Genomic DNA, 27042 nt, shown 5'->3' on the forward strand with positions numbered 1-27042 from the left:
AGAGAACACGACGCCTCTTAGTGGGCCACTGGCCAAGTGACCTTTAAAACTTAATTGAAGTAAATTTCCTCGCCAAAATTTCGTTATCCGCAGTTGCGCATAGGGATGACAGGGCATTTTGGCAGTTCGGTAGACATATTGCTGTTTACGGAATACGGAAATGCCTGAGACAAATGAAAACAGCAGCAAGGGTAGCGACAATTTTTGGCGTTTTGTTCAACCCATAGCGTTAGACCAGATTTTTGTGTTGTTTAATTGGGTTAATACGGTAAGTGTCAAAACGCACGATAACAGGCAAAAATTTTGTTTCCGGCGGTGTTTTGATGTGCTTAGAGCAAAAGACAAGCAAATGAGTGTTCACAGTCAATTTGGCAGCGTATAAAGCGGCCGAGTTTACACATCTTGCACGCTCAATGAAACATTCACAAATGTTACGTAAGTGAGGGAATTCTACATATACTTGTTCACTTGGCGCGCTTCTGACGGCCGCTCCTCGGCTGTAAGGAGGCATTGCGTTGCATCGATGATCTTCTGCAATGCCTATGACGAGGACAATTACCAAAGAAGCAGGTAGCCGTTCGAGACAGCCTGGGTGAACGGCCTTTATTAGTCACCGGCGTTTGGGACCGGCCGTTAGAGCAGGGCACGGGCTCTCAGCGCGGACGGCACTCATGAGCAAAAGCTTTCACGAGCATGCTGTGAACGGGTGAGTGAAACTGACCCTAAATAATTGATTATTGCGGAAACTGTGTGGACACTCCCAGGCGCATTTCTGCCGTCGCCACCACCGTCCAACAGCGATAACATCGTCGCCGCGCGCCGTATGCTGTATGTGCGAGTCAAAGCATTTGAGGCTGAGCCGGCGATGGCGGCTAAAACTCGCGCGCGCAAGGCAGTAAAGCGGAGAGGATGCGCGCCGTCTTCAGTCGCGCGCAAGGCACCGGGAGAAGAGGACGGAGCGGTGTTCTAGTCCGGCGGCTGCTGCGTACGGCGCTGCCGCGAGCGGTCGCTTGGGTCTTATCTTGACAGCGATCTGCGGTGAAGAACTTGAGTTTGGCCTTGTTGAGGTTTAACGCATATCATATTGACCTCTAAGGAAGATGAAGATAGGGGAAGAGAACACAAAACGACGACATGGGCGGGTTAACCTGATATGGAGATCTGCCGTGAGTACATAGTCTAGGTTCACCGGGCGCTCATAGCTTCGTGTGCGTTGTGTTCTAGCCGCTTAGTTGGCGTTGAAGCGAGAGGCGCACGAAAGTCAATTCGCTTGCTGCTGCTGCCCCTCTTCCTCGCGCTAGCATTCTGACAAGAGAGTGTCCACGCTCATCGAGTCAGATGTTTGCCTGTGCGCGTGTGACACTATACTTGTTAATTTAGTTAGTATGCGAATGTTTTACCAGTTTATACAGACGACAAAGGTACTATCCTGACTACGTGCAGCTGTGTACAAAGTTGCTATCGCAATCGACGACTCACTTTTCGGGCGAAACCGAGAATTTTTAGATTGGATTTTCTACAGTCATTCTCGCTCTCGCTTCTACTGTGCCGTCACGTAATGACTCAGGAGGTCGTCACGTGGGAGCAGAACACTGCGGCGTTTTGACACTCACTCCAGCATGCTCGTCGTTCACTATGCTGCTACATCGGCTCTCGAGGCGAGCATAGGAGCCGAGCGAGCAAGCGGGATCAGAACCTCGCAATGACCTGCTCCCACGTGACCACGTTAGTTGAGGCGCTCTGAGGCTGGCCAGTATTGCTCCTAATCTTAAGAGGTCTACGACTCTCATTTGACGAAAAAAAACTGCACAGTCAGGAATACAATGTCAGTACTCCATTAATTGGCCAGCGCACGCTACGCGGCTATCTCCCCGGCCCTGCGCAACAGCGCCTGGGCGTCGTCGTGCTGCAATACTAAACAAACAAGGGTGTGGTGGTATCTGCTTATGGCCGTATCACACGCAGCGAATTTGGAGCTCATCAATAGATAGATAAATAAATAAATAAATAAAATTCATCTGAGATAAATAAATAAATAAATAAAATTCATCTGCACGCGTGCGGAATCCGCATTCGGATTTCACGCAGAGTCGACCGCCTCGACTGCTGTTTTCATATTTATGATATTTCACAACTGATGCTTGAGTTTACCGTTGGCTTGAGGTTTTTAAGCATGCTTCTTAGGTACTACAAACACTCAAGCAAGCTAGAGCCTGTTGCAGTGCTCACGAGGTCGGGGTAGGACTTTGCAGCTGTTCTCTGGGGATCGGTGAGTCTCTTGTTGTCGAACACCGAGGTCGGAGCGGAGAGGCACTTCTCTTCGTTCTCTATCCAGCCAGTGGAACTGATCGCGATGACCGTGTCAGCCACCGTATGTCTGCGTCCAGATAAGCGCAACGTGATTGATTTCAATTAATGTCAGTTTTATTTGACAAAGAGCGGACAACGCCATTAGAGCATCTGCGACAATACCTTGGTTTGGGCGAGTTCGTTCATCTTCACAGTTTTCATAAAAACGCGCTAAAGACGAAAACGAAAGGAACACATACGACAGGACTGGCGCTACTTCTTGCTTCCGACTTCCAAGTTGAAAGGCTCCCCTTAGAGTAGAAAAGTAAGCGCTACCGTTTCTGCAGTGCTTTAAAGTAAGGGCTCACGGATAATTACAGCTGGCAAAAGAGTATTGTGGCGGCGCCTAGGGAGCTCCAGATGACATTGTCCACATGCGACGTGTTTAGCGACGCGATGGAAATATCCAGGCGAGTTTCTCTTGTCTCCTCTCCTTTCTGCCACGCTCCTGCCGTGTATATGCACGCTGTGAACAGCCTCCCAGCGTGGCGCTCAAGACAGCGACAGGAGCTGCAGCAGTATAGTGGAAAAGTCCAAGGAAGAGAGAAAGAAAGCCTGGCTTTTACAGGCCCCTCACCACGCCACGTAGTAAATTTTGGTTATACGCTGCAAGTTATGTGCACTCTAGGGAACGTTCTACCGCAAGGATATGTCAAATTGACCCGCCGTGGTTACTCAGGGTCTAGGGTGTTGGGCTGCTGAGCACGAGGTCGCGGGATCGAATCCCGGTCACGGCGGTCGCATTTGGATGGGGGCGAAATGCGGAAACATCCGTGTGCTTAGATTTAGGTGCACGTTAAAGAACCTCAGGTGGTCGAAATTTCCGGAGTCCTCTACTACGGCGTACCTCATAATCAGAAAGTTGTTTTGGCACGTAAAACCCCATAATTTAATTTGTTAATATGTCAAATCGGTTCAATAATAGGCAATATAATGATAGCGCTGTTTTTTCTGTGATAGCGAACCAACGAGCCCGCGAGTCAATCCGTGCTAACCGAGATAGAAATACTTCAAGTGCGCTCGAACTCGATTTCAGAACGACAGCCTCACCGCAAACATAGACACTCTTTCCACTTGCCCCCGTCTAGCCTCTGAAAGCGAAATTCGTTCTCCAATACCAGAGCTACGTCTCAGGCACCGCCTTCTTTTTATCCCTCGTATATTTTCTTTCTTGCTGCGCAGAGCGCTTTTGATTACGGTCTTGCGCGCGAGCAGTTGCGTTTCACGCAGCGCACAATTTGGCGCGCTTTGCAGGGGAACACCTGACTAGCTGTACAATTCAATGCTACACGAACACTGAAGCAGACGCAAGCGGATCACAGAGCATGATCCCGCGCTGGAACACGGCAGAAAACGACACTTTTGTTCTATGCGTGCGCGATTGCCTAGCACGGGAACAAGAAGACGAAACGGAGGTACATCTCTCATGCTACATTTACGAAATAAAACAGATACGTACAGCCATTCAGTTTGCAGGTTTTATTGTTTCTCTATGGTTTATTTCGTCTACTGAAACAAGAGATCAAACGAATAGCTGTTGCTGTAGCCTCAACTAATTCTCAGTCACGTGTCGGCGTCAGTGGCGTCACAGTACTGCGAACTACGCAAGCGCAGTTGTGCTATTGACGTCGGCTCTCTCGGTGGAAGCACGGTGCCCGCGAGGAGGACGGCGCATGTCGTTTCGTTTGAAATGACAGCTTCTTTTTTTTTTCGTGGGGCGTAGCGGTGTAATACTCTGTAGGCACCGTCGTTAGCGCGCGCGTTGGGTGTATTGCACTTGCCAGTTCAAAATGGCCAGACCTGGTGAGGGGCCCTTTAAGAGGATCGATCGAACGACCTGCCCGGTCGACGGTGGGATGGAACCTCGGTAACCGGAACCCAATGCTCGAACCATGCATTTGACCACAATAACGCGTACACTACGCTGTCGTACCAACACTACCTTGCTCCTAGGTGATGGCCACGTGTGTCATACTGCGTAGTGCCGGAGCGCGAGAGCCGAAGCGTGACGCAGCAGCTTCCTGGGGGCCAAAGACGCACGAATGAAATGGGCAAAACTTATAGCATTTGAATAGCCGCTTCGCGAAGGCTCCGCTGCCCCATACATTTCAACACGTGCGCTCGATTTGCATAACTTCCTTGCGACATCGAATGAGCGCGTGAACAAGGGGAGTACTGGCTGCGGCGTCAGCGACGCGGGATACTTACTCGACGGCTTTTTTGATCACGGAGCGGTAGCGGTCCCCGGCGTTCGGCTCGGCGTAATCGTACAAGCCGATTGCCAGTACGAGCCTTCTGCTGTTGTCGGAGCCTTGAGTCGTTTTTAATTTCTGCAAGCACGTGGTGAAAAAAAAAAATCTAAACAATAAATCGTAAAAACTATGGGCGCGGAAATAAGGGCAATCAACAGAACATGTTTTTTTCGTCCACTTCTATACTTCTGCGTTTCAATAAGCCGTAACAGTTCAGTTTCCCTACTGTTTTCCTGGGTTCATTTTTTGCTTCGTGCGATTGCTGCTATATTACTGGGTGCAAAGTCAATGACGAGGCCAACAAATTTCGAGACAATAAAAGCTAATAAAACCGGTACTGCGTAAGATTAAGTCCGGCTAATGGCAGAAAAGACGACGAATGGCTCGAGAACGCAGCAAAATAGCCGAGTTGTATTAATCTATTTTTTTATGTTTGAGTCTCTGCCACAGCACGGAGCTCTTTCCGGATGTTAGATGTTATGTTAGGGCTTCTCTCTCTCCGGCGATTTGCAAGTAACAACATTCTTATTGAGCATACTAACTACATTATTTATTCTGTGAAAAAAGTAGTTATGCGCAGGACAATTCAAAACCAACAACGGAGAAAATTTAGGTTCCACGAAAGCGTAATTTGCTAAATGGCCTAGCGTCGAGTTGAGAAGGGAAATAACGAAAGGTTGCTACTCGTTATTTCACTGTGGGGTCTATATAGCAAATGATTGGTAAACGGTTAAGGACAGCACTCCACGATGCTTCTGCAAGATCTTTTTGTTGACGTAAGAATCGTTTGTGCCGTGAGTGCATACATAGTGCGCGACCGAACAAACGATGGGTGCGTTGCATGTTTAAAGCATTCGCCTTGTCAGCTGAATCTGCTGCCGCCACTCATTCTGGTGTGGCTTTGGCGCATAGCTCGTGACACGCAAGCGCGTAGGTTCGGCGGCCCGAGAGGAAGCAGCCTTCAAATTCTGCCCCATTGTCAAGATCTGCGTTGGTGGCGTATTGAGCCAATCACAGAGGCCGGGGCAGCCCCGCTGGCCAATCAGAGCTGACGAGATGGCGAGTTCGACAGTATTGTCACGCGGCAGAGACGGCGTCGGTATATCGCGGAACTTCATAGTATCCCCGGCAGAAAAGGGCTATTACCGTACATTAGGTGGACGTCAAAAAAAAAAAAAAAAGAAAACGATTGCCTTCAGTTTGAAGAAATTAGGCCGGAACCCTTCACTGGCAGTAGAAGTAGGATTATTTAGAGGGAAATAACTCCGTGAGAAAGAAAGAAACCTTCATCTGGAATACGTCGTGTCGAAACGAAACATTGATAGCTAATGCATAAAGGAAGGTTTCCGTCTACATAATAATTTCACAGCTTTTTCAGAATGTGCAAGCTACATTACAAGCTACAAAAAAATATGTGACCGATCCTCTTCCCTGAAATACAGGCCACTATGAATTAAGAGCACTTGGACCAATATTACGAAGCACATTGCATGCTCTCCATGTTACAACCTTTCTATACTTTTCTAAATCCCAACGAACGTGGCTTCAGGAAAGACATCTGTCGTCAAACTCAGCTTGCCCTTATCCTTCGTGACTTACACCATCCCTTGATGCTAGTTCTCCACTGATGCTATCTTTCTTGGCTTTGAAAGAGCTTTTGGCCAACTGCCCCAACTTTCGTCTAATACTTAAGCTTTCACGCCTCAATCTCCATCGGACGGTTCACACTGCATTCATGGGTCCCTAAGAAATCAGCAACAATCCGTTTATCATACCTCTCACTCTTTCGGTTTTTCTTACGTACGTGCTGGTGCACTTCAAAGTGACGTCCAAGGCCCCTTCCTCTTTCTAATTACATTAATGACCTGCCCCGCAATCTGTCCTTTATATCACGCCTCTTTGCCGATGGCTGTGTAATTTACTGCCCCATCACCACATCAAACGACGCCTGTATTCTTATGCATGACCTTAAACTAATCCAAGAATTGCAGTAAAATCCAAGTGCAGTAAAATGGCTGTCACCTAACTTAAACAAAACAATGCTAATATCGTCTAACCGCCGACGTAACTATACACCAAATACTCACGTTCTTAGCGATACGGCAGTTTCAACGACTCGGGCGGTAAATAGTTAGGTCTGCACATTTCTCCTGGTGTAACTGTTCAAATTATTTACGTCATTAATTCCGCAATTCTTGTTCTCGTGCTTTCTTTTTTCTGACGACCTACACAGCATTAGCACCGCGTGATCCAAGGTTTCTCGCCTGCGAAACCCTGGTTGCAATACGCGTGTTTCTACGTTCGACCTTCCCCAGTATCGGTTAACGTAAGCCCTCGAAATCAGTCCACAGCCGAGCAGGGCGATTCGTAGTCTTTGGTTGCTTTATTCACCCCCAGTGTTTCGGCTTTAAAATCATAGTTTCGTTTACCCCCGCGAACCTCTCGCCGCAAAAGAACCCGCCCTTACTTTTATCACAGTCTTTTTTTTACCAATAGCGTTTTCTCCTGATAACACGTTCATTACACCAGCACACCGCATCGCTACAACCAGCGACATGAACACGGCCTACCCACCATGGGCCCGTACGATTACGTATACGAGCAGTTTTTTTTTTTTTTTGCTTCGGCACACTGCGTGAAACTGGAATGCACTTCCCTGTTCCATTGCCACTATTAAACACTTTTCTTTCTTCAAATCTATTTTTGACGACGCGCAGAAATCGTCACAATCATAATTGACCGTCAAAACGCCCACCCTTCATGTAATGTCCCACATTGCCTTACCCCCACCCCTTTGAGGTAGCAATAAATAAAAATGAAATATATAAAAGTAAATAAACTACTTCGCTCTTAGCTTTAGGTAAAAAAATTCACGAAAAGCCTGAAGGGCTTTTGGAAATAATTTGCGGATTTTTGTACTCGGGTAACGGTACAGTCACTTTTAAGACTCCACAGCACGACTGCTCATATGGCTCCTAAATAGAAACAGCATTAGAAGAAATGTATTTTTTTGCTAATAGATTCAGTATAAAAATAAATGAAGGCACTGAACTAAATCAAAATCTGGAAGCACGAGTGCGGGAAAAGGTTGACACTAAAGAAAACATTTCATCATGAATGTTGTTCGCGTAGCTATCTTAGATGTGCCGCGAATGAATTCCGTTGTTGTTATACTTCGGTACTTCTTCCCGCCGTCAGTTCTGCATACCCTGCTGACATATTGAGCGCGCAGAAGACTTGCACAGAATACGTGCTTGTAACGTGTAGCTCACTTATCGGTATTAGGTGGGTGTCATTGTGAGAACACGTAATATGTTAAGGGAAAAGGTATGCGATAAAATGTTAACGACAAGGATAACAAGTAGCAGCGACAATGGAACGCACACGGACGATTGACAACTCTCTTTTCTCGGTGCGTCCGTTTTCCGTCGCAGATTCACCTTGTCGACCTGACTATAAAACTGGTTCACGCGTGACCGGCTGGTGCAGCTTACTTTAAGCAAGCTGCTCATGGAGGCATCAAGTCCCGTGCCAAATAAAGGCTGCTGCTGTTTAAGCTCTTCATTGTTAAGAACAGGAGCAGAATATATTTCTGCGCCCACTATTCTGTTCGCACAACTCTGCGGAGCATTAATGCCTGGTTGGAGACCAACGCGACCTGAACATGAGCGGTACACTAAAATTTGCAGCCTTAAAAGCGGAAAAGCGTGTAAATTAGCCTGTAACTCGTGCCCCTAGGTACAAAAATGGGCGTAAGGATGTGTGTTATTGGCCGATTTACACCATTAAGTAAATTATTTAGCTGTGCATGTGGAAGGAGCGTACTCACTACAAGCGCACGTATGGCGTTACTCATGTACCCATCGATCTTGTCAAGTCGTCCTAATACTTTGAGTAAGCCGTAGTGTTTGATGTTGTCCGCTGCGAGATTGGTGAGTTGCTGTTCCACATTCTGGTCGTTCAGCTTGTTCTGGTCCACGTAGCTGCATAGAAACAAAAAGGGTATACTTCACCCACCGTTTCTTCCAAACAAATTGGTGTCAACTTGGGTGGAGAGTTCATTATACGTTCATTACGCGGGAGAAAAAAAAAAAGAGCTGCAACAGATCTTTCTTTTTGTAAGAATGAAAGTTTCATATCACGATCTAGATAATAAAAATGGTGGGCGACCCTAATCTTTCACTTAGGCGTTTCTTAGTGGCGCTCGCACCTCGTGTTCGTTTGGTTAAGCGAGCGAACGTCTTTCCCCCGGCACGATATGCGGGTGAGGAGCGAGGGAGGGTGAGGACGGAGCGGAGCGCGTGCCACCTGGCGGGGCGTAGCCCCCTAGCGAGCGGCGCACGAAGCGCACCTTACCCTCTCCGCACATCTGACGTCAGCACCTCTCCGGTGCTGACGTCAGAGCATGTCGCTAGCGTGCAGGTGCGCGCCGGAAAAGGAGAAGCGAGAGAGGAGGAATAGGCGTCACATCCGCACAGCTGGGCAGATGTTCAGTCTATGCCCGGCAACTGCTTTCTATTGCCTAGCCGGTTAAATATCATGCCACCTTCTTGTGCGTGACGTCATTAGTGATGTCATTAATTCCGCTTTCTACTTGCGGGTTTCCAGGAATTTCGCCAATGTCGCGCTCATGTGGCGTGTCACTGAAGTCTACGATTCTGTGCTTTGGTGTGGGGTAGTCAGTGATTTCTAATTCTAGTTATTCCTGACACTTCAGTAATTCCCCGGCCACGGCGGCCGCATTTCGATGGCGGCCAAATTCGAAAACACCGGTGTGCTTAGATTTAGGTGCACGTTAAATAACCCCAGGTGGTCAAAATTTCCGGAGTCCTCCACTACGGCGTGCCTCATAATCAGAAAGTGGTTTTGGCACGTAAAACCCCAAATATTATTACTTCAGTAATTCCGCTTGTAACTAAACTTATGCTCCGATAGCATATCTACTGCAACGGGGGTGTTCGCTTAGCAGCACTACTTATAGGTTGAAGCGGTAGGCTTAAACAGGTCGGCGCTATATCGTAACGGGGAAGCCAGCACTTCTCGTTTTCTTCTCTTGCCCCAGCACACCAGCACCATGCCAACTGCCCAGTGCCTTCAGTACAGTATAATCAAACCCATCAATCTTGTACTGCATGTACTATTCCCATCAATCTTGTACTGCATGCACTATTTATTTTTCGATTTACTTTTCTGATTTATTTTGCATTTCTTCCCCGGTCGTCTCAGAAGGTGAACCGCAAGTGCTGCGCAAGAAAGAAGTGCCACTCGATGCTCGTGCCACTGTGAAAATCGCGATCTACACATTACGTTTTGACGTAATGTGCTTTCCGAAGACTGCGAATGGAATAATAATAATAATATTTGGGCTTTTACGTGCCAAAACCACTTTCTGATTATGAGGCACGCCGTAGTGGAGGACTCCGGAAATTTTAACCACCTGGGGTTCTTTAACGTGCACCTAAGTCTAAGCACACGGGTGTTTTCGCATTTCGCCCCCATCGAAATGCGGCCGCCGTGGCCGGGATTCGATCCCGCGACCTCGTGCACAGCAACCCAACACCATAGCCACTGAGCAACCACGGCGGGTCTACGAATGGAATAGTGAATGCACTAATCATTTCATTCGCGAATCGAACATGTGCTATCCTGTTTTTTTTAAATATATATAAGTGCAATGTGCGCATGACCCACGTCACCTTGGTTATGCGCAGAGCAAGGACGTTGAGTCAGGTGAGGTGTATTGCGCGTTTCATTTGTAAAACTTTTCTAAACGACCAAAGCGGGGCTAGTGTATTGCGCCAACGAATACGGCACGTTACAGGTGAAAGTGAGTAGTCCGCCAGAGATTGACGGGGCTTTTGGTTGCTCGGAACAGACGCTGAATCGACGCAGCTTCCACGTTCACCGGTTTCGCGTTTCCTCAGATGCCGAAGGGAAAAGCCGAAAAATAAGCAAAGCTTTACACTCCGTGGTCCGTTCTGTGTTATTTAACTGCTGCTTACTAGGTGTTTACGTTTTCTCTTCCCTAGCCTAAACTAACGTGGAATAAACGGCGGGAAATCATTTCATAAGCGCTCCCACTTGTGCGCGCTCTGCCTCCGTAGCTTTTCCTTCATAGCCACAGAAAGTTGTCCGCAAGTATAGGTAACGCGCAGCTATTCAGCGTGTTCGTTGTACCCAAATACGGCAACCGTTATAACTTCGGCGCGTACTTTCTTTATATATGGAGAATCAGTCACCGATAAGCCTTGATGAATCGGTAGTATAGCACGGGACACGCGGGGCAATGTTCTCTGACCGGGCGTCGAAGCTGATCCCGCCTTGCGTCTTGGTGTAGGTCTTCATGTACGCCTTGAACTGGTTCCAGCTGGCGTCCGCCTCGACGCCGTGCAGCGAACCATTGACCACGACGACGTCGGTGTAGAACACGTAGTTGCAGAGGTCGTCCGGCGGGAACATGTAGTGGAAGATCGCAAAGCTGCCTACCGTGCAGATCAACTCGCTGGGTGGAGCTGCAGGGTGGCGGCCGATTATTATTATTATTATTTTTATCATTAATATTTGTTTTGAACACATATATACAAATAACAGGAAAGGGAAAGCGCGGAGCAGGCTGGCAATTGTCACCGTGGCGGCAAATTAAATTCAGGAAACACGCGCTGCGGGCTCAGCTTGCCGGCCGTTATTTGCATATAAGCCGAGAACACCGCAACCCCCGAAACGCCATTGCGCGTCAACGAAACAAGTTGTTGACATTTATTGCCGGCCATGGAGAGAATATTCGTGCGATGAAGGCAGTGAGATAATAAGTGACTAAAGGTATAGTAAGTACGGTAATCAATTAAATAGTAAATGATATGCTAAACTATCCGAATAAGGGAACTCCCTCCACCATATAAAAATAAAACGCTATTACAGGCTTCATATTGCGTTTCCAGCGCTTAAATCACTTTCTAGGCGTAAGATTAGGCGTATCCAAACAGAAACGTTGACCTGCGTGGAATTAAGGACCTTTCCTTCAGCATTCCCCTAAGTTCCTCTTTAATATCGCACGCACCCACGCGTGTGCTTTGAAAGTGTGCGTGCGTTTTCCAAGAACCGAAAGCTGGATTGGTATTCACGTTGAGACGATGCTGTGCGCAACAGGTCAGTTGTCTTACAAAACACAGGAAGCGCTGCACTTCGCACAAAACCGCAGTAGTGCACTAGGCGACCTAAACCTGCGGCAAGTGGCACATTGACCAAAGCGGCAGCTGTATAATCAATGGGCTCAGCGAACAAGATTTGTCCCAGTGCAGCTAGGAACGTTCCCAATTCGTAGGTCATTGGCGTAAGTGTGCTTGCAGACCGGCATTCTCGGCCAACCGCGTTTCATTAAGAGACAAACACAACTATAACAGAGAGATCATACAGGCGTTGTACATTAAAAAAAAAAAGATCAGGTATGTGCTGTATCTGAACCTCAGCCGCAGTAGTGTACATGAAGCGTCTGTTGCGTGCAGCAGGTGGTGTATGAGAACTAAAAGCAGTAGGAGCTTGATATGGGTGAGTTGGTGCAACATACCTGAGGAAAGACCGCGCAAAAAAGACGAGGACGAAATTAAGACGAAACTTGAACGGACGCACGCCAGTGTCCAATAAAATTTTTATTTGAAGAAACAAAATTTATATACATTAAAGAAAGGAATTGCATTACCGTGATGTCATGAACTCTCTGTCGACAAGTACCATTGACGGGCAGCTAATACAGGAGCCCTCGCAATGTAAAAGCCTTCCATTCTCTCGCTTTCTAGTCTGTCTCCGTGACATGCAAGAAACTTGGTGCGATTGAGGTTTGGAGGGCACTTGCAACGCTTGCAATGTTCAGCCACATGCCCGCCCGCATTGTTATTTGCGGCGCCGTTTTGTCCAATATGTACCTGGTTGCAGCTTATGGGGGATTTCATAGACGACATTTCTTGTCCATTGCGTGTAGTGCACTGCATGTTTCATAGAGCAAGGGTCTCGTTTTGCTGTCTCTATAGGGCATGTCTTGGACAATTTACACGGCGAACTTAATATTAACATTGTACCTTTGCGCAACCTTCTTGATGTTGTGAAACACATTGTGCCAATGTGGGACCACCTGTACCTTCTTCACCCTTGCTTGTTTGATCTATTGAAGAAGCTACACACTCTAGAAGCTAAATATGACGGAAAGCAGGCTTGGCTCAGCCGTGTGACCTGTTTATTAAAGCTGCTATCTACTTTGCGAACGCAACATTTATTTAGCGCTTCATTTGGACTCGTCATAGCCACTCCTCCTTTACTAATTTGGAGGGGGCACAGCCATACGAAATCAGCTGCTTGCTCAACCGTGTCTGGTACTCCCGACACGCATGCGTATTAAACAACGGAAGCTCCAAATCAAAGGAACGAATGTAATTGTCGCACGTGAAGTTTATAGATAGCTTCGACGCGTTTGTAAAGGTGTTAATTACCGTTTCTATGGTGTCTCCTAGCCTCGACTGCGGTACTTCGTTAGCGATCACTAGGCAGTCGTCGACGTACCTCAGTACGGCAGGAGCACACGACTTATCCAGAATTGTATTTACACGCTTGTCAAAGGTGCTAAGAAATATATTCCACAGAACGGCGGTGAGCGACGACCCAGTGCGAACGCCTTTGCGTTGCACGTAATGCTGGTTTTCGAAAATAACAAAGGCGGACTGAAGGTAAAAGTTCAGTTGTTCTAGAAACTGGTCGCTATTTATGCCAGTCGCACAAATGAACTTAAATTCATTTAAGCCTTCGATCTTGTCCCTAATGACACAGAGGAATCCTTCATGAGGAATCGCATAAGTCTTCCACGTCCGGTGAAAACGGACGAAAAGAGCCCGTCCGTTGCAGCTGACTTTTTTTGTGGTGGCCTGTTTAGCATTGGTTTTCTTCGAGCACTGTAATGTGCATGAATTGCGGAACCGAATGCACAAGTCACATTTTCTCACGCATTAGAGAGCTTACGTGCCTGACTTGCAGTCAAATTTTGCAATCATGCTTGCTCGCAATTCGTAGTCGGCCCGTTTGTTTTGCAAAGTTTGTTTGAACACTAGGGTAAAGTAATCAGCTCCCGGCTGGTGGCGCCCTAAATGGCTCGGCGCCGCTCATGCCCACCGCTCTCGTAGATGGTTGGGCTTCCTGCGCTTGCCTCACTTCTCGTGCGCTTGCTCTCCCTATGGAGACGGGACGCGTTCCCCCGTGGCCAATGGCGTTACATATCCATCTCTCTTGGCGCGCGTGGTCTCCACGCTATTTCTGGACCATGACTGTCAAACAAAGGGGTGCCAAAGCCGAACAAGCGTTAATTTTGCCTTATTACTCATGGTGGGTGCCAGTTTGAGTTTAATAAATTATACCTTTCATGCCATAGTAAGCTCTCTCAATCGCGACCATTCCTGCTCAGATGGACAAACGTACTCGCCAGTTCGCCACAGTTTAAGGTGATTCTTTGCTTCTTGCACCCGCCGTGGTTGCTCAGTGGCTATGGTGTTGGGCTGCTGAGCACGAGGTCGCGGGATCGAATCCCGGCCACGGCGGCCGCATTTCGATGGGGGCGAAATGCGAAAACACCCGTGTGCTTAGATTTAGGTGCACGTTAAAGAACCCCAGGTGGTCAAAATTTCCGGAGTCCTCCACTACGGCGTGCCTCATAATCAGAAAGTGGTTTTGGCACGTAAAACCCCAAATATTATTGCTTCTTGCACGTTGCTTTCGCCCCCCGGTGGTCCCTGGAAGAGTTCTTTTCTGGTGTAAATTTGCTGTTCCTTCAATAAATAAAAACACCCGTTGCCATTTTGCGGTCATGTCGACCGTTCCTTCCCCTCTCTCCGTGTGTTTGGGCGCAATGTGTGTTCTTAGTTTCAGCCGAATAAACGAAAATAAATTTAAAGGGAGCCAATAGGGCGATTCGGACTTTCGGGCAAATTTCCAGTAGGGGCAAAACATTAGAGTTTAAAATTGTCCTATTGCGCGTCGCAGAACGGCGAGCCATCGTCGACGATGACCTGAACAGCAGCGTTGGTGGCGGACTCTCATGGCGCATAGTTTAACCAGAGTGGGCACAAAGCTGTTATTACAGCTATGAACCATGTTGTCTACTGAACCCTTTCAATCTAGGGTTTTCTGGGAGGGAACGCACTTCCATTCTCGGGTTGCTGTCTCAGATATCATAAAACGAACACAGCGGTTTATTTTCGGTTATTCAGAAGGAACAAGATGACACAGATGATGGCAAATGCAGTTTGGTATTGTTGCACTCACTAGAACGTAGAGAACCTACGAGTACGTAAGCGACATGGTGTGACCGAAATGGCGGAAACGTACGTGTACGTCAGTGACACGGAAAGGGTTACATATGCTAGTCTAAAGCATCGACAGTGACATAATCATGAGCATTGCTTTTTTTTTCCACAAGAAGGAAGACCTGCGCAGCGCAAGAGCTTTTCTTGCGTGTTGTGGTTGAACAAGGCATCATGAGGCGTTGCTACCAGCGTCGGTTCTAATATACAGGGTGTCCAAACTGCCATGCACCAAGGTTGAAGAGTTTGCGAATACCACGTAGTGGGACAGAACCAAGGTAATACAGTTTACCGTTGCTTGGAGATACTCATATAATTTATTTCATTCGCTTAAGTAGATAATCAGTCTTAATTATTGATCTTTTCAAACATTATAATGGGATCGGAAGGGCCAATTAGAAAATTGTAGGGCAAAACGAACCACTCCCGATACAGCTTTCTGTTGCTCAATATGTGCTATAGAAAAGTGTTCTTCCGAGCGCGAAAGAAGCCCGCGAATACACGCAAAGTGCTTCGAGCGGCCAGTCGCGCGGCAATTTTTCGGGCATTCCATGGCATCACATCGACATGGCATTCCGTGTTACTTGCAGTTTGAGTGAATTTCGGGAGCCAGCAACACCAGCGCTGCCGTGCACGATAACGAAAACTACTGAAACGTGAAAGCAGTAATGCCATCCTCCGAAACCTGCTTTCCCCTAACTCGGATGAAAAGGTTCCCTAAGATTTCCCTAGTTCCCTAGAAATGTGGTTGTTCACAGTTAGTGAATTTGATTTCTGTAATGATAAGTGTTTGTTTGTGTTATGGAAATCACTGCAAATTTTGTAGTTTGACTTTATTTCTATGATCGTTTTAAAAGCTTCAAATAATGAAGTGCACTGAACTCAAGCTGCAAGGATGTCGCAGTGCAAGTAGTGCTGACAACACGGTCTGGGGTAACGCGAATGAGTACTTTGAACCGAATAGAAATGGACAAGTACCATTTTCTTCCATCTTATAATGCAACGCAACGATCTTTTTATTACTTGTAGCTGGAGTACAGTGACAGAATTATAATGAGGTGTGCCCACGTAACCGTGCTATAGAACTGGAATGTGACGGGTGAGTCTCAAATCATATCCTGCTTTGCCTCACTTTCTCGATTACTAAAGCTCTCTTCGCAATAATACTGAGACCTGGCTCTCGAGAATTCATCGGCCCCTTTAGCGTCACCTGACATTTGCCTTCAGCGTCCCTTTACAAGTGAGCGCGCGCATATGCTATAGCTGGCTGTGAAGAAAGAAAATACGGGACTACCTTCGCCGCCGAAATTTGCTGCGCGTCTTTCATCTTATTTGGGGTCTTTGTCACGTTTGTACAAGGTCGGGCATGTCGTGTCATGTGAGTCCCAACACGTTTTAGAGCTGAGCTTAACTTCCCATTCCTCTACAAGTTCACTGAGCCACCATGGTGGCTGAGGGACGCGTTCACCATTGAACTTTCCGGCGCATCTCTTGTCGTGATGCGCCATTTTGCCTTGCTGGCTCACAAAAGTTTCACGTACACCAACACCCGCAGCGCCTTTAATCTCAGTATTACATTCCGCTCAATATCAGTAGTTATCGTCGAGCTAGTTCCATACAGCCGGTGCGTAGTAGCCTCGCGTATTGTCACAATAGTGCGTAAAAAAAAAAAAAAAACCATGTGTTCGACAGTAAGCAGCACAAGCGCGATAGACCACAGACCTAACTGTGGACATGACTTACGCTTTGGTCTCGGCGTCACTAGCACGACGGAGACTGGAGGAGGAACGAGAACGGGAACAGGCTTGCGGGCGGGCACAGGGGTTTTGGACCCATCGGTTCCGCCTACTCCACTCGGTACTTCTACGCTTGACCCACTTCCGCTTGGTTTGCCACCTCCTTCACCTCCTTCACCTCCCAAATCGATCTCGGAGTCTTGACCGGAATCCGGCACTACGTACGGAAAGTAATAATAGGTTAATAAAACGGCACTAGGATCACAAAGACGACGAAAATATTGCATTGCATGACCCATATTAAGTAAGAATTCCTTTAATTTCTAAAATATTTTTCCCTTCGTCACTGGTTCTCACGATGCCACCCCCCTTATTGCTCAGATCTGCCTCTCGGTGGGGTCAGATGATGACAAATCAATAGAACTCGAAGGAAAAGAATCATTACACAATACGGTGCTAGATCAAATAATCCTTGTTTATTCGAATGGCATTCAGATAGAGCACACGATTTTCGAGTGTACGGAGTCGCATTTTCGAAATTTGAGAATTTCCATGTCCGTCCTAACTACGCGGGACGTAATGGTTATGGCAGCGCAAGGGAACAAAGCTATTGTGAAAACTCTCCAAATGGCTGTACTCGAAGCCACCCTTAACAGGAAAGAGCCAAGGCTGAAATACAGTGGTGACGCCACCTTGAAGTTGCCGCGTGAGCTCATTGCAACGTCAGGGATCTCGAGGGGTGCTGCTCAAGCCTAGGTAACTTATATTGGTAAGGATGGACCCCATCGTTGCATATTAAACGAGAAGACGTGACACGTTACAGAAAACTTGCATCGCCACAATGACCCAAATATGAGTGAAACACTTTAAAATCTGTGACGTCACACTGGCATACTGTAGCTGGGGTTACGACTCCAAAAGAAAAAAAAAGTGGAAATTTGTCGTTTAGTTTATTGATCTTTTCATGTGAAAGTAATGATCTCAGAGGTCAATTAGCTAATTTCGCCGGCCATGCTAAGAAGTGGCGCACTTGAACGCTAAACTTAAGTTTACTGACTTCCACAAGCAGACTGATTTAGGATATTACTATTTTCACAAACTTTCTTCAAAATTGAGAATCAGAAATAGAAAACAAAAATACAAAGTTTGCAAATTGGTAACTCAGTATACTAGTAGCAGATATCTCTCATTCTGTCCATTTCACTTTTCACAGCAACTAAAGTGGCCAAATGTGATAAATGAGTTTATTGTTTCCGTGAAATTACCATTCTTACGGATGCTGTGCTAAAGTCACACTAAGTTGTATATAGCCACACAATGGTAGTTATATTACCAGTGCATTGCGTATGCTACTATTTTCTTCGTTTGAGATGTCTTAATAGTAGCAGTTATGAGAAATGCGATATCGCTTCCTATAGTGCTGAGATAGGAGTTAACTTATTATTTAGGCTTTCTGAAAAATTCGCCTTTCCGACTAACGTTTCTAAGAAATTGGTAGCCTACACTTAACATTTACATTCTACGGATTTTTATCCAACAAAATTTAATTCAGTTCGCTTGCAGGGAATGCCTAGAAAAAATAAAGCACTTTTTCCGTTCGCACGTATTTACAGAAACTATGGCCGTAAACCTTCTCCTCAAGCTCGAGTGGTTCGTTTTCTTCATAGTGCTGGAACTTTACACTGAGAGAACGATAATTGCAACAAAGTGATCTATACCGCGACGCAGTTGTTGCTCTCACGGTTCTTGTCTGTAACGCGCCACTGACGTTGCTGCCACCGAGCGACCACAACATGCTCTAAACACGCCATCAATCATTGTTATAATTACGCAGAGCATTTCAAATATATTAAGGATAAAATGTTGCGGTTCCCCGTAGGTCGTGCAGAGGCTGTGAAAAAAAGGTGACGCGGTAGCGGAGACACGCACGCACGCACGCACGCACGCACGCACGCACGCACGCACGCACGCACGCACGCACACATGTTAAGAGCCTGTAGTTGCAAAACATGTGGCAAAATCTATAGCGCAAGCGTTTATGCCTCTCGCCTCCATAAAAATGGTGGTCGCCGCGGCCTGAATTGAACCCGCGACCATGTGCTGTACCTCCGAGTGGTCTAACCATTGAGCTACTGCAGCGAATACCTAAAGGCACAGTTAAGAGAAACAAGGCGCAAAAAGAAAGACGCTTATAGTTTCAGACTGCCAATGTTTAAGAAACATTCGGGAACGTGTAGCCTTAGAGAGTGGCGCTTACTCGCCGTGCTCGCTCACGCTGTCGCACCGCAAAGCACAATGTCGCTGTCATTGCAATTAGCTTCAAGGAAGAAAGAAAAAGAGCATGCCAGCATCTTTCGCGAAGGTGGCCACGGGTCCCACTCTACACCGGGTGTTCCACGAAATGTATGCGCAATTCCTAGGAAAGATGATACAGTTAAACGATTTTCTTTAGATCGCTTCTACCATAGAGTGATACACTTAAAAATGACTCGCTCAAGTAATTAAACAAACATGTATGCAAACTACACTAACATTTTAAGCAAAAGAAACCACACTATTGATCTGAGCGTAAGTGCGCCATCCGAGGGACTTGGAACCACTTCCAGAAATGCAAAAAAAAAAACAAACAAACCTAACAATGCTTATTTCCGACAGCCTACTGAGCTGCGTCGAATTTAACATGGGAAAGCGAAACTATCCACGTGAGGAGTGCAACGCCCTTTGTAGACACCCTTGAGTGACGTGACTTTTTGCGTCTCACTGTCGGGTGAGCACGAACCAGCCGAGACAGCCGCTTGATAAGCAGGCTCGATTGGTGCCGTTCGCCCCACCTGTGAGGCACAATGAACACGTCACTCACTCTTTGTCCATGCGTGTGTTCTGGCCCTTCTCAGAGTATGGGTACTTCGGCATACTCACCGTCATCAACGAGGAGAAGGAAGGCGACTACTCCAATAATTCCGAAGATTATGACGACCGCGATGATCATGATCACCATCATGTTCGAAGCCGAGTCCCTGCGGGAACAATCACGCGCAGTGGGTATAGGGCAACTGAGCAAAGAAGGCTACTCGGAGGCTTTGCCACTTAGGCTTGGCCTTCACTGCCAACCTTCGTCCACTAGGTTTACAGGGACGAGGATTTTGTAGCTTTGGTTTCTTCGCGAAGCTGTGCCTCAACGTAAGTCCAGCGTGCTTTAAAGAAGCTAAAGGCTGCCTATGGCGATCGTTAACAGTGATTTCTGCTGAATATTTTTTTTGTTCCGGCAAAAAACAAAAAAGAAAAGAACAGTTCGCATTCACCACAGCTTTGCAATCGCTCCATTTCACAGCAAGATCGCGTTTCACGGCCCGGACCTTTCAATATGGCCCTCGGCGTTGTCATGCTCCTCCTTTGCGAAGATAAAAAAAAAGAAGCCAATTTGGTCTTCATTTTCGTTCATCGTTACAAGTTATCGCAGCCATGACATTACAGGCTTGCTTCTGGCGCTTGTAGTAAGTAAGGTAAAATGGGAGTTTGGAAACTGGTTTAAATTACTCTGCAAAAGTTGTTGCTCAGCTGCTTTGCTGGCTGGCCCGATGTAGCAACCACAAGGAAGCGCAGATGAAGGCAGGGAAGTAAAAATTCCAAGCATTATACTATGCTATTCTGTCCATAAAATATGTCTTTGATGCGAAATTAGAGTGAAAGGAAAGCGTTTGCAAAATCTTATGTGTAAGTTTTTAATTATAAACGAAATTCCACAAACAACGGCAGTTGTGATCGAATACGAAAAAATTCAAGGTTCACAATTCATCAACACTTTTGTATAATTCTGAGAAACAGGGAAATATGATTAGGTCGTTTGGCAGTAAACTGATTGGTACTTCCTTTTCTAACTGTCCATTTTAGATTTCACCAACCCAAATTTAAAGGGCAATTGTATTTCAAACAGTTCCTAGAGTCCAAGCAATTCTCTCAGTTGCTACAAATTTCTCTCAAATCATTTCAGGTATGTCTAATGGACATATTATTTTTATCTCGTTGTGAATAGGAGTTGGCACCAAGACAGTACGGCTTATCACCGGAAATGCTGTTCTCACATGATATGAAACTTCCTTAAATTTATTTTACGTGTGGGGTATCTTATTGTAAGTTATCTTTTGTTTGTTTCTCTACATCTTTACCAAGCCTTTAAAGCTATAGTGGTTGGCTATATTGTATTATTTCCCGCACCGTGCAACATGCTTCCTTAAAATTGGGTGCAGTAGAAGCTACGCTGTCGACAGCCTTCATTTACAGAAATGCAAACTAACGCCAAAAGATGAAACACGACCCAAATTATGAGGAAGTTTTGCGTAGTGAGGCGCATATGTACTTAAACACGTAGGAACGCTGAAGTAGTTTTACTCGGTAGGCACTGCACCGATTTTATGATGTAGCGTGACGATTTCTCGCTAAGGCCATTGTACTTATTATGATTCCTGTTGAAAGTCTCAAATTTGAGAAAGAAGCACTTAAAAACCTGTAGCACAGCAATAAAGGGTACGTCCACTAAGTAGACGCCATTTGCCGAGACTTATAAAATGAATAACATGGATATAATAAATAGCTCTAGAACGTATCACTAATTTTTGAGTCTGTTTTCCACAAAAAATCTGTCAAAATTTGAATAGTAATTTACAAGCTGTAAACCAAAAATATTGAATTTGACTTCTTTAGAGGCCATTGGCTTTAACAGATGCAGTTAACGGGACTGTGATGTACGTTTAAGTGCAGAATTACAGACCTGCAATATTCGTGCTTCCGTATTATAATATATTAGAGCTTAGAACCTTTTTTTTTGAAGATTAGAAAGCCCTAAACAATTCTTCTGCGTCGTGCAGTCGGTGATATTAGAGTTTTTATTAAATGTAACAAAGTTAATTCCAGTCGTTTCAGCAGTTGTCTGAAGAGACCATTTCTACAATCACAAGTATTGGAATTGTAAAAGAAGCGTAGGCCACGAGGGAGAGCTTCCTCTGACAGTTCCCCGCGAGCTTTAATTGTAAACACAGGCCTCAGAAGAGTACTGTCACCTTCCTGTCAATTAAGTATCAACTCATCACATACTGAACATCTACTTACTTTTCACCAACTAGATCGAATGAGGAAAAAAAAAAACGTGATTAAGAACTGTGAATCAGAATAATTTCGGTAGGCAGTCCAACAACGCTCTCAATGCAATGTTCCTTTCTTTCGCAATCTGAACAAGGCTGTTCGGTTTCTACAAAAGCACTTCGGCACCATTTCCTACTAAAGCCGTAAAATAACGTAACACTAAAAACAATGTAAATACAAATGCAGCGCAAGGAATTCGCATACACATAAAGAAGAATCGAAAGACGCGGACAAGCGCTTGTCCGCGTCTTTCGTGTCTTCTTTATTTGTATGTGTATTTTTTAGCTATAATTGGAATTTAGAATGTTAGACCGACTAGCCCAATAAAACTGAACTAAAAACAAACATGTCGAAAAGCAGGGGTCAAAATTACTTGCCCGTGGTAAGCCAAGGTTCAGCCATTGAAACACAAACGCCAGCGCAAATAAGTATTGATGAAAATTATAGAAGCAGTCGTAATCTGCTTTGTCCACAAAGCTCTGCCAAGTTACTGAAAAGTAATTTTTGTAGCCACCATTTTTACTTGCTAGAAGAAATGCAGCACAACACTCGCTTCTAGTATTCTTATTCTAAATGTTACATTACTGTATGTTTAGCTCTTAAGCAGCAATGCATTTGTACTTTAATGGCACCGTAATCACCCAACAATTATACATTATTCTGATGCGCAATCTCCAATGTCATTTTTCAACAGACTTCCTTCTCTCCGCAGCGTCTTTTCGACAGTCAAACTTTAATATTGTGAATTCCTATTTTACAAAACGTTTGGTTTAACAAATTGCTCCGGATTCCTTAACGCAGTCATAAAATTTAGAGCGTTGGAAACCCCGAAGTCCACAAAATCAACTCAAAATCCCGCGCGACTGAACGAAGGAGTGATCTGAAAAACGAAAAAAAAAATACGGTGAAAATATTTATGAGTGGGATTTTAGTTCAGGAAATACCCGAAAAAGAAAGAGAACCAGAACATGGTCCGTGATGTCCACAAGGAGTGTGCAGGCTCGTAATAATTAGCCCTTGGTCGTAGGATTTTTAAATAGTTTTAAAATTTTTAAATACTAAAATTTTTAAATAATAACGAAGTTCCCGATTTATTAACAAAACTCTCCACCCCGTCAACTTCAAGATTACGTTTCAATAATATTATGAAGTTCTTTACGTTGTCCATGGAAAGTTCTGCCGTAGGCCGGGTCGCATCCAGATGTATACTTAATTATGTAATCTTACTGTTTGTGCTTACGCTTGTAAGGCCGATTCTTTGCCAGCTGCCCAAAACATTGCCTAACTCAGAGCCTCAACTCCACTTGCTTAGGGCCTTCTTTTGGCATTCTTTGAAGCAGTGAATTAGCTGTCCAAATAGAACGGTTCGAATCAATTTCTGTCTTCTGGTCTTTGGTCCCAAGTGCTGAAGGTAAACTGCAACAGCATTTTACTTAGGGTAAAGAAATATTCGAGTAATACATATACTGTTCAAGGAATCTTGGCAAAGCTATGTAGCGGCCGATCATCTAATGGTCTCATTGTTAGCCTTCAAGTACACAGAGTTTTGTGATATGCTTACAAGCGGGAACTTCAGCACTGTGACCGTTCAGCCACCATGGGAATGATGGTTAGTGCAGTAATTTTGTCTGAACTTCGTGCTTGCGGCTTCAGACGTTCTTGTGACTTTGTTTATTACGCTTTACTTGCTTTCATTGGCGTCAATTTCAAAGCAACTTATACTTTTTTTATGCAGGAGGAAATAAAACTGAACACGCATAACCTCTGGTAATTGCAGCCGCTTCACTTGTTAACGTGTCCGTGGCGTAGTACTTTGAAATACTGGGTTTGTGTGCTGAAGAGTTCCTGTGTTCAAATTTTTCCGTAGGACAACTTTAATAATATTTATTTAGCTAATTACAACGCAGCTGCTTCTTGAAGTTAGTTTGAAAATTTACGAAACTGCTTAAAGGATGAAGAAGGACGAAGTTTAGCCAAACCTGTTTAGCCAAACCAAACCACCCTGCTTGCAGCTCCCGTAGACACTGGCGCCACAGTTCCCTCTAGTAATTGTTTGAAAGTATGCTGAAATTGGATCAAACAGGCAATACCCGTTCCCCACAGCCTCCGAGATGTTCGTGGCGCAGCGGGCGTCGCCAGATCTCGGAGGTCTTGCCGGGTCGTATAAGTCGGGCGATAACGGCGGATATATATGTTTGGTTGGGTTCCGGTACGAAAAACGGCAAATTTGGCATGTTTTTCGTGGCACACTCAGTAGTATTCAAACGTTTAACATTTCAGAGAGTCTGGGTTGCGTGGTCACCATATGAAACTATGGTCGTCCAAGTTGTCTTGAAGTTATGTTCGTAGCTGTCATAAATGTCTACATGGCCGCGAGGCGCTGGAGTGATTCATTATAAGCGAATCGTTTTTGTTGCAATACGGACATACGCTGATAAATCTGTCCTATGAAACAGTTCGATTGTCTGCAACGGTGACGCCTATGACTGCATTTTAAATCATTGAATGTTATAGACCAGGGAGCTGTAGTTCCGGGTAGCTTCACGTGGGCTCTTTGATCAAGAATATACAACTGTGGACACTACGCAGATACTTACTTGAGGTACCTGATTCGAAGGCACCTGAAGGTTAAGAGAAAAGACATCGTAACTGCTGCATACTTCGGCACTACGTGTTCCCACCGTTTGTTTGTGGATCTTTAAGTGACTCGTTTTTCCGTGGAGATTTTAAATGGTATACTGACGTGCAATTTTTCACCGTTTTATGTTTATTAATGAGTGACATTGGAATCGAAACACTATAAAAAGCTAGTACGCCTTAGAGCGCCCCAATTGATTTACTATATTTACGTTCTAAATTTAATTTCATTAGAACCAGCTCGACCTTTACCAGGTGTTTAAGCTCCTGCTCAGACAGTTCCACTGCGCGCTCAGCTCAGTTACCGAGGCAACGAAACACAGGGTAACGTCGCGTAGACTGGCCTTTGATGTTAAGGACCTGGGCCAGTATTCACCAAAGTTCTTACTTTAGAACTGTTCGTAAAAGCAAATGCGAGCCATTCCTGATTAGCGAAGGCCACCAGCTAGTGGCAAAGAGAACTTACGATAAGCTTCGCCAATTTGGTCCAAGGAGCTGAAGCGACAAAGCTTTTAATTCGAAAGTGCTCTTTGCGATTGGGCAGTCTTCATCGATAAGAATATGTGCAACGTCAGGCCTTGCTCAAAATTTTCTCTTGCGAATAAATCTAGCATAAGGGGCTTTCGTGAATGTGGGCCGTGCTTTCTATATATATTTTTTATTGTTTTATTCTTAGATGATGTATAACGTAACCACGATGTATTAGCGGACTGTGGCATGTTATAATGTTTAGCAGAATCTCCGTGTGAGTTGCAGACAGCATCGGGCTGAAGCGAAATAGACCAAGATGCAATCGCTGATGTCTGAAAAGATCAAATCTGTGTCTTTTAACGGTGACCTCACGACGAAACACTCTGTCGTAATAATAAGTAAGGTTAGTAAGTAATAATAGTAAGTAAGAAATCGTTGTCGCTGCGAGTGAGTATAATTTGTGGTGGCCTCAACAGGTCGGTCACGTTTGGCTCTGCAGATATTTGCGCCTGTGACAGGCCTCTTGCTGCAACATTTGTTCGAGGCGTGACACCGATGGCCAATTTAGAAATGGTCTGTCCCATTTTACGGCTAAACGATACGAGTGAGATATTGTAAGGGCGCAGCGAAGTGCCCATTGATGCTGAGATTCATAATGGAAAATTTTACAATAGGTGCATTGGCACAGAAAAAAAAATTATTGTGGGCTTTACTCAAATGAAAAGGAAAAATAACGACAAACACCTAATAACTACACCAACTTTATAAACAAAAATGACCTCAAATCGTTTCCTTCCTTCTATTATGCGGAAGAAAAAAAAAGAGTGTGATGGGCATTAACCAGAAACACTTACTTGATTGCATCTGAGACATCCCAGACATCAGTGAAGTGCCTGCAAAAAATTAATTAATATAACAAAAAATAAAATAAAAGAGACGAAATACGCGTTAAGGAATGGATTATTACACACAAGGAACTTAGCGAAATGCGAACAATAACATTTATTTCACTGTGGTTACAGTTCTTTTTATTTTTGTCGAGTCGTCTTCTGTTTTCATTTTTAAATATTACATCAATAAATCCCACAATTCATCTGATTACTCAGAGCGCTTAAAAATAATTAGGCTGCAGGACAAAGTCGAATTAAAACGCTCAAGAGGGGGGAACTTTGGGCCAGTTGGTCCGACATGTTTAAAAAGGAAAAGAACCGCGACTTCAGACGAGAGGTGACGAAGGAGGGGACAGGACGAGCAAACGAGTGGTCCTCTTTGCATTAAAACCTGCGCCGCCACATATCGTACTAGCTCTGTGCTTTTCTTCTTTTCTTTGTTTCAGGTTATTATATATATATATATATATATATATATATATATATATATGTGTGTGTGTGTGTGTGTGTGTGTGTGTGTGTGTGTGTGTACGTGCATTAGTATCACAGTCGCACAAGTAACCGTTAATAAATCAAAAGGAAATACAGCTAGGTTAGCCAGATATTAATCGAGCTCGCTACTGCGCATTTTGGTAGGTTCTGTAGTAGACGTATGCTAAGGAGAAATTAGGGAAGAATTACGGAGAAAATGGGCAAGCAACGACTACAAATTCTTCTGCTATAGTTGCAAGGGAAGCATGAATATAATGTCATCAGCGCTTACCACTGCTGAACTGCGATGCATCCCCTGAAAAAAAAAAAAAAAAGAACAGCGCATCCCGTGTCAACTGCCGTGCCAGGCGACATCCTATATCTATAAAAAAAATGAGTGCGCGTGTCCAAAAGTTCTATCTCTACTCACCCATGATTGCTACTGGGAAGCGGCTTGCCTTTCGAGACTCGCTTAGAAACTCGGGGTCACGTGGTGGCCGGTGCCTAGGGTGTGCCCTTCAAAGAAGTCTGTTGGCTAGCAAGTGAAAAAACAGAAAGCAGAAAAACACACAAAGTCAGGTGGAGCGCGATTTTCCCGTGTCTGCAGAAGTAGTAAGCGCGACAGAAGGTCACCGCGAGTTAATCGATGCGACTGGTGACTATTGACGCATGCCACATCAATCACAGTGGTGTCGCCGCGACAGTGACGACGTTCTTCTGCCGGGGCACAAGGGCCGCGTTCCAATTCTGGCAAAAACGA

The 27042-nt window shown here is 45.2% G+C and overlaps 1 protein-coding gene across 1 annotated transcript; it reads right to left on the reverse strand.

The window, feature by feature from the left end:
* Positions 1 to 922: 922 nt before the first annotated feature.
* Positions 923 to 11107, reverse strand: LOC142588784 (uncharacterized). Its single transcript, XM_075700603.1, has 5 exons — positions 10900 to 11107; positions 8431 to 8584; positions 4558 to 4679; positions 2230 to 2377; positions 923 to 1033 (listed from the first exon to the last, which is right to left on the reverse strand). Exons 1-5 carry the CDS (start codon positions 11058 to 11060, stop codon positions 923 to 925), a joined length of 696 nt encoding a protein of 231 aa, XP_075556718.1. The 5' UTR covers positions 11061 to 11107.
* Between the last annotated feature and the right edge of the window lie 15935 nt (positions 11108 to 27042).

This window comes from Dermacentor variabilis, chromosome 7, assembly GCF_050947875.1.
Source record: "Dermacentor variabilis isolate Ectoservices chromosome 7, ASM5094787v1, whole genome shotgun sequence".
NCBI lineage: Eukaryota > Metazoa > Arthropoda > Arachnida > Ixodida > Ixodidae > Dermacentor > Dermacentor variabilis.